The 14,658-nt window shown below is 36.9% G+C and overlaps 1 protein-coding gene across 3 annotated transcripts in view; it reads right to left on the bottom strand.

The window, feature by feature from the left end:
• Window positions 1-184: 184 nt before the first annotated feature.
• The window catches only part of LOC145994794 (EF-hand calcium-binding domain-containing protein 4B-like), a 109,688-nt gene continuing 95,214 nt past the window's right edge, over window positions 185-14,658 (bottom strand). For 2 of the 3 annotated variants that reach the window (XM_083131084.1, XM_083131083.1), the window contains exons 17-18: window positions 9,762-9,872; window positions 186-3,980 (exon numbers count right to left, since the gene is read on the bottom strand). In XM_083131084.1, coding sequence (XP_082987210.1) covers window positions 3,807-3,980; window positions 9,762-9,872 — 285 coding nt within the window. In that variant the 3' untranslated portion in view covers window positions 186-3,806. Of the gene's footprint in view, window positions 3,981-9,761; window positions 9,873-14,658 lie in introns of all 3 variants that reach the window. The other variant, XM_083131085.1, reaches the window with a different exon arrangement.

Here is a 14,658-nt window from a genome sequence, read left to right as displayed (position 1 = left end):
TTGTGTTTTATTTAAGATTTCGTATTATTTTATATGAGTACACATTTTTTAAAAAATAAATATTGTAAATATTAATTGTAAATAAAAATTAATAATAAAATATGCTGTTTATTATCATTTTTACCTATTTGTAAATTTAATATTTTTAGATTTAAAGGATGAGAAAATTTGAAATTAATTGACGATCTAAAACAAAAATAAAAGAGGTATTTACAGAAAATATTTTATTTTCATAAACAAGCAAGAAACCTTTCAACATATTTCCCTATGACAGCATAAAAATGTCAATTTCAAGCCCAAGTGATTCCCCATCAAAATTTATGTAACATTAACTAGGTTCCAAACTCCGGCTAGAACCAATTCATGTATTTTTTAAATGTTTTAAAAACTATCAATCCTCACTTTCTTTTGAATAGTTATTTAAAAGTGCAACTCTCTAATACATGAAAAAAAAATCCATTCAAAACTCAATATGAGCTGGCATTTAACAAATATATAAAACTTATGAGAATGAAAATGAAGCATTTCTTTCAAACTGCTCCTCCAGTCAAAATGATTATAATTTATGTGACTAGATTTTATATATTTTGTACACAGAACATTTGTCCACTGCAAATTTATGACAATTTCCACACATATTCATATATATAAAATGCAAAACTAGTGTTAAAAATTTACATTATAGCTAGTGTTTAGAAATGTGTGTGTATTTATAATATGCAACTTTTTTTATCTTGTTATAAAAAGAAGCTTTGTTGAAAAATATGCGATGGATAACAAAAAAAAGCTACTTATTTTCAATACCAAACAAAATACAATCTATTCCACAAACCGAAAAATATTAATAACAAATTGAAATGTTTCTGTGAGATTCACTCTATAGGGTGAACCAAAAGTTCCCATTACTCTCTGTTAATATTTCTCATACTGATGAATAATATTCATGATCCAGTATAGCATAACAGGAGATACATTTCATCAGGTAAGGCTATTAACAACAACTTGTTCCAGAGTGTATCTGTGTATGCCATCATTTTCATAACAGAGATTTAATTATTCGCCTCCAAGTACAATGAGAAATTCTCAGCATTGTTGGAGTGATTGAAGCAAATGCATTAAGAGCGGCTTCTTTAAGTTGTGCAGTTGTCTCGTAACGTTTGCTAGTCACCTTTTGTTGGATGTAACCTCAGAATGCATTATCATACGATGGCAGACAGATCCGGACTTCTGGGTGGCCACTTCAGAGGTGCTGGCAAATGTTCAGAACCTCTTCCAATCCATTTGTTTCCAAACCCTTAATTGAGATATTCTCATACGGCAATAGCATAATGTACTGGTACACCATCCTGCTGGAACCAGACTCGACCGAGAAGTCCTCAATTTTGCCGTTCAGGAATAAACCAGTCATGTAACATGGTGAGATTGTTAATTTGGTTCACAGCACCTTCAAAGAAATATGGACCAAACAGGGATGTGGTAGACATTGCAGCCCACATCATCACATACTTGAAGGTGAATACTTCTCTGTTATGAAAATTATGGTGTACACACACAGACACTCTGGAATATGTTGTTGTCTATAACCTCATCTGATCAAATGTATCTTCTGTTATACTATACTGGACCATGAATATTATACGTCAATATGAAAAAAATAAATAGGGGTAATGGGTCTTTTGGCTCACCCTGTACATTCCTTTGGATGGCCACTGTTTCTCCACTCTGACTAGAAACACGAACTGCAGTATTTTACACTAAGCTGTAACAACAGTTTGTGAAATAGACTTACATAAAGCTCACATGTTCTGTTTACAGAGTTTGTATGTAATTGAACACAGAGGTGAGATTCAGAAATTACAATACTTGTAAATGCAGTATGTGTGCCTGTACTGTTTCAGCACATCATCGTAGAACATACAAAAAAACACTAAAATAATATGACACAAACGCATGCTAGTATCCCACATGGAATATTACAGATATTGGCAGTTTAGATATTAATTAACCATTTATGATCATTGGTATAATTACTGTACAGATTATGAAGGCAATTCACTTTACATATAGCAAACACTATTTAATTTTGAAGTTTCGATCAATAAATTATTTCTTCCGGAAGTAAATATTTGTATACTACTTGTCTTGTGTGTCTGATCGTCCCATATGTACTACTTACGAGTGTTAAGTTTATTTTATGCATAGAAAACAAAGATCGAACTACTGAGCTCACACAGGAAATATCATGAGGTTATTTCAGAACATTAGTGTATTGAAAATACTTTATAGCCTGTAGGGCATAATCCTTTAAAACTTATAGATCTCCCAAGACGCTAATTTCAATAAAAGAATATGTCAATCAGCTGTCCCCTTTTCAGTGCTACTGCACTGTAATGATCTTTACAGTGATATTTGCTGAAGGTGGCATCAATACTTACATGTTGTTCATGATAAACTAAAATTGCTCTCTATTAAGGGAATAAGGCTCTTTTGCAAACTTCGCCACATTAAAAAACAGAAAAAAATGTATGTGGGCGCTGTTTTGAAACAAAATTCTAAAAACTGCACTGTCCTCTGTTTAGTTTTCCGTTAACATATGTTTATAAATTATGCTCAAGGATATTAACAACTGATTATGACTTCTTAGGCAATACGGCAAAAGAAAAGAGAACTAATAATAGTACAGCCCCCAAATATGTTACAATTTAAAATAAGTAAATAATAATAATTCAATGAGTAACAAAACCAAAGCACAGAATATCCTGTGCAGGACAACTTAACGTACTGACAATAATGGATCAGAAAATAGCTACAAGCACTTTGGATGCCTCAATTTACAAATAATGTGTTAAAAAATTCTCACACGTGAAATTAGTTGTGAAAACTGTTCGATCGATATTTATTTTCATTTTGGTCAGGGTTCGAAATGGACCAGAACGCCATCCCGGTTCGTGAATATCTGGAACCTTACCGTTCCATCTCGTCAGAAATGGCAGGGGACCGTTCCAGTATACACACACACACATACATATTTCACTATATTTTTCTTTTCAGCGTGAACTAAATTTTTATATTAACTATCATTAATTGTAATACAGCGCATAATTTCACTATTTGTTAATCTCGTCACTGTGAGACAAAATGAGTTGAGTTGGTGTTTTAAGTCCACTTTATGCACAGTAATGGTTAATCGGGACTGGGCCTACAGTAAAGTGGGATCCAAACCACAATGTGCCTCCACCGGGTATCGAACCCGCGACTCCTTGATTACAAGGCGACGACGCTACCACTACGCCATCGGGGAGACCAGAGACAAAATGAAAAAGAATGGAAAGCAACACCATGTTTGTTAACAAAAGTGGGAAAGTACAAACTATTTTGGTCAGAAAACCGTATGAGTCAACAAACACACGAGTACTGCATCTATAAATGCTCAGGTGATTCGCCACGCTGTTCTTTATGTGTAGCTAAACTATCCATAAACGAAACACTACGGTTGTAACTTACACAAATTAGGCACACACAGTTGCCAATCACAAGATTGATTGATACTTTGGTGTTTTCTAAACGCGTAGAGCTGCTTATCGCACTTCGACTTGTCACTTACAAGCACGAATAATTTCTTCTCGGTTTGCATTGCATTTAACGTGTATCCAACAGAAAAAAACAAACGGGATCACTGCATGTCGTTTAGAAATACTGGGAACTAAACACCTGCAAAGTTTGAAACATTAAATCATGAAATTTCTTGCGAGGCGGATGTCTATTGTAACGTCACACTGATGTCTATTTGTCAAGTATTAAAACAATTAACAACATCGCTTTCTTCTCAAAGAAAAGTCGTCGTCTGCCAAACTAAGCCGTAACGCCCTCTCCATTTCTTCGTCCTGTCTTTCCTGCAAGAGTGACGCCATCTGATACATAGATTCGTAAACGTCCTTTCCAGACTTCGCACTAGTCTCGTAGAATAACGCTTCCACCTCCTATCGAAAAGACGGAAAGAATAATTTGATAAGAATACTATTTCTTGTTTCTATGGCTATTTTATTTCGCTGACTTAATACTGATGATGAATATGAATCATGAAATAATAAGATGGCCGAGAGATGAAATGCAAAGTGACCATATCTTAACGTGGGATTTGCACACAAGACAAGCGACTTCATAGTAGGGATGGCCAAACGGATCCGGATCCGAGAGTTTCGTATCTCAATCCCATTATAATATTACCACACCTTAAAAGGTATTATGATCTTCGATTACAAATAAATTTTTCATTAGTTAGTCCTTCAAGATTTTTTTTCAAGTGTTGTTCCTAAAATACTTTGCTACGCATCGGCTAACACACTCGTGCACAAAAATAATCTTACTTGTTTAACATAAAATGTCATAGGTGATTTTGTAAATGCCATTGAAACGAATATGTATTTATTCGAATGTATTGGAAATAGAAACACACATAAATGTGAGACATTCCATTCCAGGATGAAACCTTTAACACATTTAACAAGATAGAAATGTTATACAAAAATTATACAATTGTTCTACAGTTACAGTTTTACAAATTAAAATAAAACATTATAATATATGCAGTGTTATATAATTGCAAAATGTAAGACTAACAAGGGAGGTTATCTAAGTGTCCCCCTCCGATTTCCATGAAACTTGGCAGGTGTATGTATAAAGGGGCGCAAAGGAAGAAATACGTGTTTGTTTGTTTCGGCTAAAAAACTGTTTTAGGGGGCAAACCCCCTCAAATGTCAAAATGAGGACAAATTTAAGTGGGCATTTGACCCTGTATCCTCCTCCGATTTTCATGAAACTTGGCAAGTGTATAGAGGGGCCAAAAGGAAGAAATACGTGTTTGTTTGTTTCGGCAAAAAAAACCAACTGTTTTAGGGGGCAAAACCCGCCTCAAATGCCAAGATGAGGACAAATTGACGTGGGGATCTGACCCCTGTGTCCCCCTCCGATTTCCATGAAATTTTGCAGGTGTATAGAGTGTCCCTATGCCATATTTACGTGTGGTTTCGGGGTCAGATCCCCACTTTAATTTCTCCTCATCTTGACATTTGAGGGGGGATTTGCCCCCTAAAACAGTTTTTCAGCTGAAACACAAAAACACGGGCTTCTTCCTTCGGCCTTAGACCTTCCTTAGACCTCCCTTGTAAGTGTATTAATTACAAATCGCGCACACTATATATATATATATATATATATATATATATATATATATATATATATATATATATATATATATATATATATTAGCAGGTAACAATATGTTATAAACACATTCTTACTTCCCAAAGAAGCGCTCATATGGTATGGCATTACGGATCCGGATCCGAAAAATTTTAGGGTCCAGATCCGGATTTCGGATGCGCCAGGATCCGGATCTGGCCATCCCTACTTCATTGCAGTAAAATCAGACCTAGGAGAGCAACTAACTCTAGAGCACCTTTCAGAATGTGTGAGGTTCTGCTAACTTTCTTTCATGTCGCCTCTTTCTACCAACATGAAAGACATGAATGACGATAACCAAGCTAACGAAATATTATGGACAGATGGCGATCCAAACTTAAACAACCAACATACCAATACAGAAAGAAAATGTCCAATATCATCTTGCAAAATTACCTTTACTGGCAGAAACATAACAATAATACACCAAGCAATTCATGATTGTTCAATGAAGCAATTAATTCTGGTGATTGGTTGATTTGCTTTATTTTTCTTCGAGTTTGTGCCACTTTTGGCTAACTTGCAAAGATGGGAATGAATGATGATATGATGAAATTGATGAATGGACACTCGCAAACATCCATGACCAGGGCAGGATTCGAACCCAGGATCCCTGGCGTCGTAGCGCGATGTGCTAACCACTCCGCCGGCTTTAATTAAAAAGATGGTTTCGACATGTAACATCGCTTTTCTACATCTTTAGGCTAATTGCACTGATGAGAATGAACGAGTAGATGGCCTTGATGGAGGAACAGGCAAAAGAACACACATTCCCAGGCCAGGATTCGAACCCGGAACCTTTGAGAGCGTGTCACGGACGTAATGGCAGGGACACGATGCGCCGCAACCAAAACAATAACTACGCCACCCAAATATACTGTAGACAAATGAGGCACAGGCGAAGAAAAACGTACAACCACTGATCGGTCGCACGGCAGCTGCTAAACTGGACGCGACGAACGTCTCGACGCTACTGTCAACTCAACCTCTTTCACAGCGAGCGCGGCTCTGCTCGTCTTACCTACCTGCGAGACTTACTACGGCCGTTACGCGCGCTTATTCACGCATGAGGGTTGACCTTAGCTTTATGTAAGACGCAATTCATCTGCGTAACATATATATATGTATGTTCATATAACTATAACTGTGTGTTATTTCACTCTCCACTATAGATAGCCTTTCAGTAACACACACACAGAGAGCTGCAAATTATGGTAATCGTAGCCTGCCTCAATCTTCCAAATACCTTATGTTCTGATTTCACCTCGGCTAAAACTCAGGCGGCTAAATGGGATACTCTGACCCCTCTCAGGTACGGGCTTGGTGAATAAAGCATTGAGAACTTAAGGGTGTTGTTGGTGAATCATAAAATAAATGAACGACTCTTCTCAAATTTTAAGATTGGCAACTGCATCTTCTGGGAGGTTACTTTGACCTTTCTTTTCATTCATTTTTATCCAGGAGATGGTTTATTTCCAATACATACGAAAGCTTACATTACACTCAAGTTACAATTTACAGTCCATGAATATCCTTAAATTTAAAAGAAATACAGAATCCTCTGTTCGTTAATATTCGATTCGATGAATCCAGAATTCTAATTTGCTGCATGTCTCCACGGGAAAAATCCAAATATGTATATGTGCAGGGAATAGTCACTTGTGTATGTGCGTCGCTAGGAGGAAGCCGTACCAGGGAAGAGAACCCTGTCGTTTTTGCAACCGTAGACGAAGCTTACGGCCTACCATTCAGTAGCAGACAAAAACTTTCGTACATGCCCCTTCCTACAGTATTGCGACCAAAATGTGTCACGAGTGTCGATGTTAATACGGGCAGGATTTTAAGAAGCAGAATCTACGGGCTCCACTGAGTACTTGGGATCGAGAAACGTTAATAGGCAGAGCTTGCATCAAGATACACGCCAATGATGACATTTCCATTGAAAAACGAGACATATTGCATTGCATGTCTAGTTTTGCTTCCTTGCCCAAATATGTCTACGTTGAATAAATTTTGAAGAAGGCCAAAATAAAGTTCGGAGATCTGAAATTCTATCATTTATCCGTAAGAATGAGAATATATGGGTCAACAGTGACAAATACATGTCCAATAGGCAGGCGTCATTAACCTCAAAGGATTTCGGCCTATCCTAACCTGTCGTCCCATAACATTATAAATTTCGGAGTATAAATTGTGCTTGGCGAAATACAGGTATCTTTATTCCCAAGTGTCATTAGATGTTCATATCGTAGAGCCGACGCTGATGGAATGCGTGCAAACTAAGCTCCGCATTTACTTATATACCTTTCCAATCGATGCTCACTTGTTAAGCATTACGTAATTTGCACAGCGCGACTTGCGACATTTCCAAAAACTAAATACTCATCAATGTCTATATTCACAATCTCAATATCAAAGTTGAACTAATTTCCACGTTGCAGCAAAACCAAATAAAATTGTATAAGGGGAACGATTCATCTCTGTTAATAAGGACTAAACTCTAATCATTCCCCGTTGCAACTTGAACCTTATTGAATACATTAAACTTAAAAGAACAGATTCGATCTTCCCATTGTTGCTAAACGAAAGCTATGTCAATCTAAATCATAAACATTTTCTGCCGTGAAAGAACACAGATTTACATATCCAATATTGAAGATTCGGTCAGAAAATTAACATATAGATTATTACATTAGGCTGCGTTTACACTTTTGTTACAATAAAGGAAATATTAGTGGATTATATAAGTCTAGTAATAATCTTTCTATTTATCAAAAATTATGAAATATAAAAGATTACAAATACGGAATATTAACAATCAAGTAATAAGAACCAACTAATATAAAATAACCAAGAATAATTAACGGCACATGGATATGAGCCGTGAGGTTCATATCAAGCGAGATATCGTGAGTCAGTCAACATGTTAGGCCATCGAGGCGGCAATAAGTGATAAAATTTCTAATCGTCTTTCAATACTATGAGTAACTTCCTCAAAATTCAAACTAAAGAAATAGCAATTATACTTCGTTTGAGAATGATAAAAATAAAAGGGGGACACGTGTGCATTGTGCCCGACGCAAATACGTAGAAATGTATAATTTGTTACTTACAGTTCGTTTGTTCTATTATTTGTTACAACATTTAAGTTGTTCCCCCCCCCCCACAAAACACACTGAATTTAAATTAATATAATGCATTATTACTCTGTTTACTAACATCTGTAACATGAAACCGTCAAATCCTAACATTTGAGTTTTCATTTAATGAGCAGCTAATATTTGTCATTTTTGTTTTAATAGGTTAATTAGAATAATCGCTGAGGGGCGTATGAAAAGTGCTAGTTTCAGCATAGACAAACAAAAAAGAAATGTGAAGACAGCACTATGTACGAGACATGGATAAGATTGAAAACTCTAGTGGCATCTCATTTCGTGCATAAAATTCTATCTAAAAGTGCAAATATTAACAAGAATTAACCACTCAATCTTGATTTTCCAATGGTGCAGTACCATCAGAATGTCAATTTCTTTCTTAAGGTTGCATGCAGATTGAAGGCCTGGAGTTTTGACACGAAATAGTACTGGTAGAGTGAAAATGAAAATAGGCATTGAACAAGATAGGATGAGTGAGGGTAGTAGAAAATATGAGAACATGATGTAAGTTTCAGAATAAAAGAACGTGCGAAAGGTGATACATGAACAAAAACTTGAGAATGAGGCGCTAATTAAGGTAAGAGAAAAGTAAAAGTTTGAGTGTGAGTAAGAATTTGAATAGAAAGGTATCGAATAATTGAAAGGGGAGGAAGGGTTGAAACGAAGTGAAGGATGAGTATCATAGGGTGAGAGCCAGTAAGATCAAAGATGATTTGAAGATGGCAGAAATTAGAGGGAGAGCGAATGAGAGAAAGTTAGAAATGAGCAAAAGTGAGGGATGTAATATCAGGTAATATTGGGAAAGGAAACAATTGATCATGCGATAATAATGAAAATATATACTGACATATAATGGGAGAATGACAGGATAAGATCAGATTTGGGAAACTAACAATTTTAAGGAATGTGATTAAAGTGGTATATCGTTGAATTTCGTGTCGACTTTCTTCCACTATTGGCTAATCGCGACGACAATGATGAGTGATGATTAGATGACATTGATGAAGGGACAATCACGAAGAACACCCATGTCCTGGCCGGGATTTGAACCCGGGAACTTAGTTGGGGAGATCGCAAATAGAACTTTTAACGCAGTCGGCCACATAGCCGAACTTAAGAAAGTAATCTTAATGTTGAGGAGAAAAGTAAACTTTGGCAAGCAATAGCAAATGCACATTAAGAGAAATACGTTCTAGAGTAGGTACAACACGAGATATTGAATCATGGACCTATCTATCTAGAAAAGTATCTTTCCTTCCAGTAGTCTTACAATAACCTTCAGGTCGCTACATAAGATGTGATTTCCTTAGATGAGTCGAAGGGTTTATAAGGACACACACCTACACAGACTCCCAAGTAACATACCTGAGACAACTTTAAGCCATCATCCGAAGGTACTTGTCGTTTGGTATCCTTGTCCACGAGATCACACTTGTTGCCTGCCAATACGATCACCACGTCACGGCCAGCATCATCCTGCAAGGGAAGTTAATTTTTAGTTGCAGATGGACGAAACAAAGAACAACGATATTAGTTTACAACAAATTTACAAATTACAAATATTAGCTTTATTGTGTTCATGTGCAAGTCTTTGGATAATAACTAACAATTTTATGATTTTGTGCATTACGTTCTAAGAATAATGTACAGACATAGGCGCCAACTACATGTGGCTTGGGGGGGGAGGGGCTCGAGCCCCCCAATGTTAATGATGTGGGGGCAGAGCCCCCCAAATAATTTTGCTTTAAGAGGATCTAATGTATTGTTTTGCTTCTCTTGTAAAGTTTACTCTGAATTGTGCCACATGAATTTAAATTTAAATACACATTTGAAATGTTCTAGACCATCAAATTTGGGGGGCTGAGACCGCTCAACCATCAACTTTGGGGGGGCTAGGAACGGAGGCAGAAAAACACATGACTTATTACTATATACTAAGTATATAATTATGAGTATTGTTAACATTTTTACTACAAGTAAAAAGAGTTTCAAAATAACGAGGTGATATGACAATTATACCAGTATGTTGTTTAGTGAATTGTGAACAATTTGAGGTCGAAAACACGACTTTCAGGCAATATTGATATGTACGATATTTAGTTATCCTCGAAATCTCTTCCTCTAGTCCAAAGAATAAGGGGAAAATAAGTCTTTGAGTTTATTTAACACTGCTTGCAGTAAAGTACGCAAGGAAAGCTTATGAAAAGTCTGTATTGCGAAAGCGGGAACGGCTATGATCAAAGGCATTATTGCTAAAGCACGGCGTGGTATGTGTTCATTTATTATTGCAAAATTAAATTTAAAAAGTAAAATATTGTAGCAAGAACAAAAAAGTAAAACTATTTGCCTGCGATTTGTGTTAGCATTTAGGTAAATAATTAAATAAAACTGTTAAATATTGTAAATATTCGCTATTTTTATGGGTACGTAAACACTAAGGTTCTTTGCACCCGTCATATGTCCTTTCTTTACAAGTCTGTTGCGGACATTAAAACAGACACAAGCCCTCGCCGGGACTCGAACCCGAGACCTCCGGATCAAAGCTAGTTGAGCCGACCACCCAACACGCTCGGCTACCGAGGCCGGCATAAAACTGTTATGTTGGCCTCTTAAAGTAAATACATAGCCTACTTTTAAATAAAAATGTTAATTGTTATCTAAACAACAAATGAGCAGACACACGTTTTTCATGTTACATTTAATTTGCATGAGGAATATAATAGCTGCTTACGAACTGCTATACGAAGACGTAATTTTTATTTTTAAAAAAGGGAGGGAGTGAGTCATTCATTCATTTATTTCAGTGATCAGAGTCCCCCCCCCAATAATTTTGACAAGTCGGCGCCCCTGTGTACAGAGCATTCCGTGACATTCGCTAAGAGACTCGGCGTCAGCGCTTGTCTTTCCCGGCGAACGGGTCCGCGACAGACGCACTACAGTCTGTTTTTTTCGCTCTCCCTGCCTTCATTCACTTTCCCTTTCTGTTGACGTTGCAGACTGACGTCAGTACAATCCTCCCTCGGAAGTTGTGTTGTGTCGTGTCCGTGTGTTGAAGATTGTGGCTTAATATGGCACCACAAAAGTTTACATTACAACAAAGGATTTATCTTGTCCAGTGTTATTTCGGAAAGAGGAATTGTAGAGAAGTGCGATGACGTTTTGCAACGAAATTTCCTGGTGTTACCGTTCCACATAGGACCACTATATTAAACCTCGTAAAAAAGTTTAGAGTAACAGGGTCAGCCTGCGATGTTTATATATGGCGAAATCGAAAAAAAAAAAAAAAAAAAAGCATGCAAAGACAATCCGCACACCATCCGTGAGTTAAAAGACAGTATTGTAGGAGAAATCGGGAGAATTACAGTAAACGAACTTGCACGTGTAAATGCCACTTTCCTTCGGAGATGCGAGGAATGTGTTGCAGCAGAGGGACATCATTTTCAACACCTTCTGTAGTCAAGGTCAGTATACAATATGAAAACTGTAATTTTAATAGCCGACTCTAGCCGACTGTCGCGGAACCCCGTTTACCGGGAAAGACAAACGCTGACGCCGGGCCGCTTGTCGCCGAGTCTCGTAGCGAATGTCACGGAATGCTCTGTATGTATGGTCAGGACTTGCAGTACTGTATTCTCTATACACTGAGTGGCAAATCCAGGGCATTTTGTAAAGACGATAATTTGTTAAAATAAGACAATTGAACAAAAATAGTGGTGACTAGAAGGAGAAAAGCGCGTCAGGATGTTTGAACTATGACCTTACGAAACGAGGTTGGTCGTCCTCAGCTGTTCTGCATCTATCCAGGGTGCAAAGGGTAACATTTATCTAGGGTTATTACCCAAGTCATTGTTATCTATGCCGCTTTGTCTGTGGCGAACGGGCAAAAGGCAAACTCCTTTGGACTAGGTCAGTTAATACGCGGTTGGAAGATGTCCAACTCAAAGAGCAAGGTGGTTCAAATCAGTGACACTGGCTGGCTATGTATAACTGAATAAGGGGCATAGTATAAATCGAGTTTCGTAAACCTTCCTTCAGTTTCCAGTACACTCGATTTTTACATGTAAATAAATCTGACCAGAATTGAATGTTGAGAATGACATCGTTAGAATTAAAGAAGAAACGAATAATTAAAATAATTCGAATACCATAGAAACATGAAAATGGCATTTTTTGGTACTTATCATTAAAACATTGGTCTAAGACTCGACCCCGAACCATACTTCAGGGGAGGGGGCGCTCTTACAGCACTACGTACATTGCACTGGCATTTGCCACACCTCGTAAACTCCAAATAAATTGAACAATGGTTAGAGCCAAGATTGAGGTACGAAATCAATAGTTTGCAGTATGCGACTGAACGGGGGGATGCAGGGGACCCCCCCCCACACAAAACATTTTATTCCCGGAAAAAGAAAATTATTTTTATCCCCCTCAAAGAATATTGAATTGAAAGCATATACGAGTAATATCTTCTTCTCTTCCTTTCCCTTATGCCGTTAAGCGTCGGGTACCTCGTTCTGTCCATCTCATCCACTCCGTCCGGTCTCGAGTCATTCTTCTCATTTCGTTCTTAGTTTTTCCATATTTTAATCCTATCTTTTCTATTCTATCTTCCCATGTATTTCTTGGCCTGCCTCTTCCTACTCTACCCTCAACCCTCATCTTCATCACTTGCTTGGCTTTCCTATCGTCATTCATTCTATTTACATGTCCATACCACTTCAGCTGGCGTTCCTCTACTACTTCAGTCATTGTCTTTTTTTCTTTTACCTCTTCTCTTATTCTTTCATTTCTTATTCTCTCTCTTCGAGTTTTGCCCACTGTTCTTCTGAGATATTTCATCTCTATTGCTTGAAATTTACTTAGATGTTTATCTTGGAGTGCTAAGCTCTCTGTGCCATAGCCCATGATGGAACAACAATTGAGTCGTAGAGTTGCATTTTTGTTTTTGTACTGATCTCTCTTTTTCCCACTACAGTATTACTCATTAGATAATATGCTGATGCTGCCTTCTTTGTCCTATTTATTATCTCTTGATCAATTTTCCCACTGCTACTTATGATGGTTCCTAAGTATTCATATGTTTCTACTTTCCCTAGTTCTTTCCCTTCGCATATTATATTCAGGGCTTCATTTTCCTTGTCCTCTTTAGTCACCCGCATGATCTCACTCTTTTCTATATTAATCTTCATTCCTTTCCTTTTAAGTTCTTCATACCATTCTTCCACTGCTTGCTGATGATATCGTACTGATATCAGATACACCTGAGAGACATACGAGTAGTGTACCATTTCTTAATTGTAAAAAACACAAGTGAAAAATGATGTGAGTCCATTAATTGTCAAGTCACCAAAGATTTCTATACCGAAAAGTATGCAACCTTGTGATTTAAAAGACAAACCTCACCGAATATGTATTCAAGTGTTCACAAGAAACTTGCAGGTGGTTAAATGGACACTAAATTTGAACCTGGAGATTGAAATTTGGGCAAGTTTTCGTTGTTACTAGTTCGATAGCTCTTTTTGTGTACGAGTATGGGTATTCTTAGAATGTAAATACACTGTTTCTGAATTACGTTATCTATGTATTAAGTAATATTTAATGATCTAGGTTAGAACCAATGTTTTAAGGTACCTAGAACCGCAGGGAACATACATACAAATATGCACACCCAAAGACCTACTTCCCAAAATGAAATCACAAATACGCCACTGAGTGGGCCAACGGCGTCAGAAGGAGAGGGGTGGAACACTTACCCACTTGAGATATCTGGGAAAAGTTCATGTAATTCGAATGTTGAAAATCGGGTTCGATACCCGGTGGAGGCACATAGTGGTTCGGATCGTAGGTCCAGTCCCGATTAGCCTTACTGTGGATAAAGTGGACTTAAAACACCAAATCAATCAATCAATGCTTTTTCTCTCTCAAGAGATCATTAACAAATCTACGTCAATACACACAATAAAAGTGGAACAAGAATGCAAAACAAATAACTATGATATATTAACATAAAGCAAAAACTTAATAACAACACATAATAAAACCACTTCAATTATTTCATAATTTATTAACATCTTTAACCAGTTAGTAAAAGACATGACTTGCTACTTTATAATATCTGATATATTTAAAAGTAACACATTTATGTATTTTTGTGTAATTAATAATAATAATATATTTTTAATTTAGAAATGTATTTTTAATTTTAATAACATTATAAATATGTATATCATATAATTTATATGTATGTTTGCGAGGAGGG

This window comes from Lepisma saccharinum, chromosome 11 (assembly GCF_977018435.1).
Source record: "Lepisma saccharinum chromosome 11, izLepSacc3.1, whole genome shotgun sequence".
Taxonomy (NCBI): Eukaryota; Metazoa; Arthropoda; class Insecta; order Zygentoma; family Lepismatidae; genus Lepisma; species Lepisma saccharinum.
Note: the sequence above shows the minus strand (reverse complement) of the source record. Positions and strands in the feature narration are given on the sequence as shown.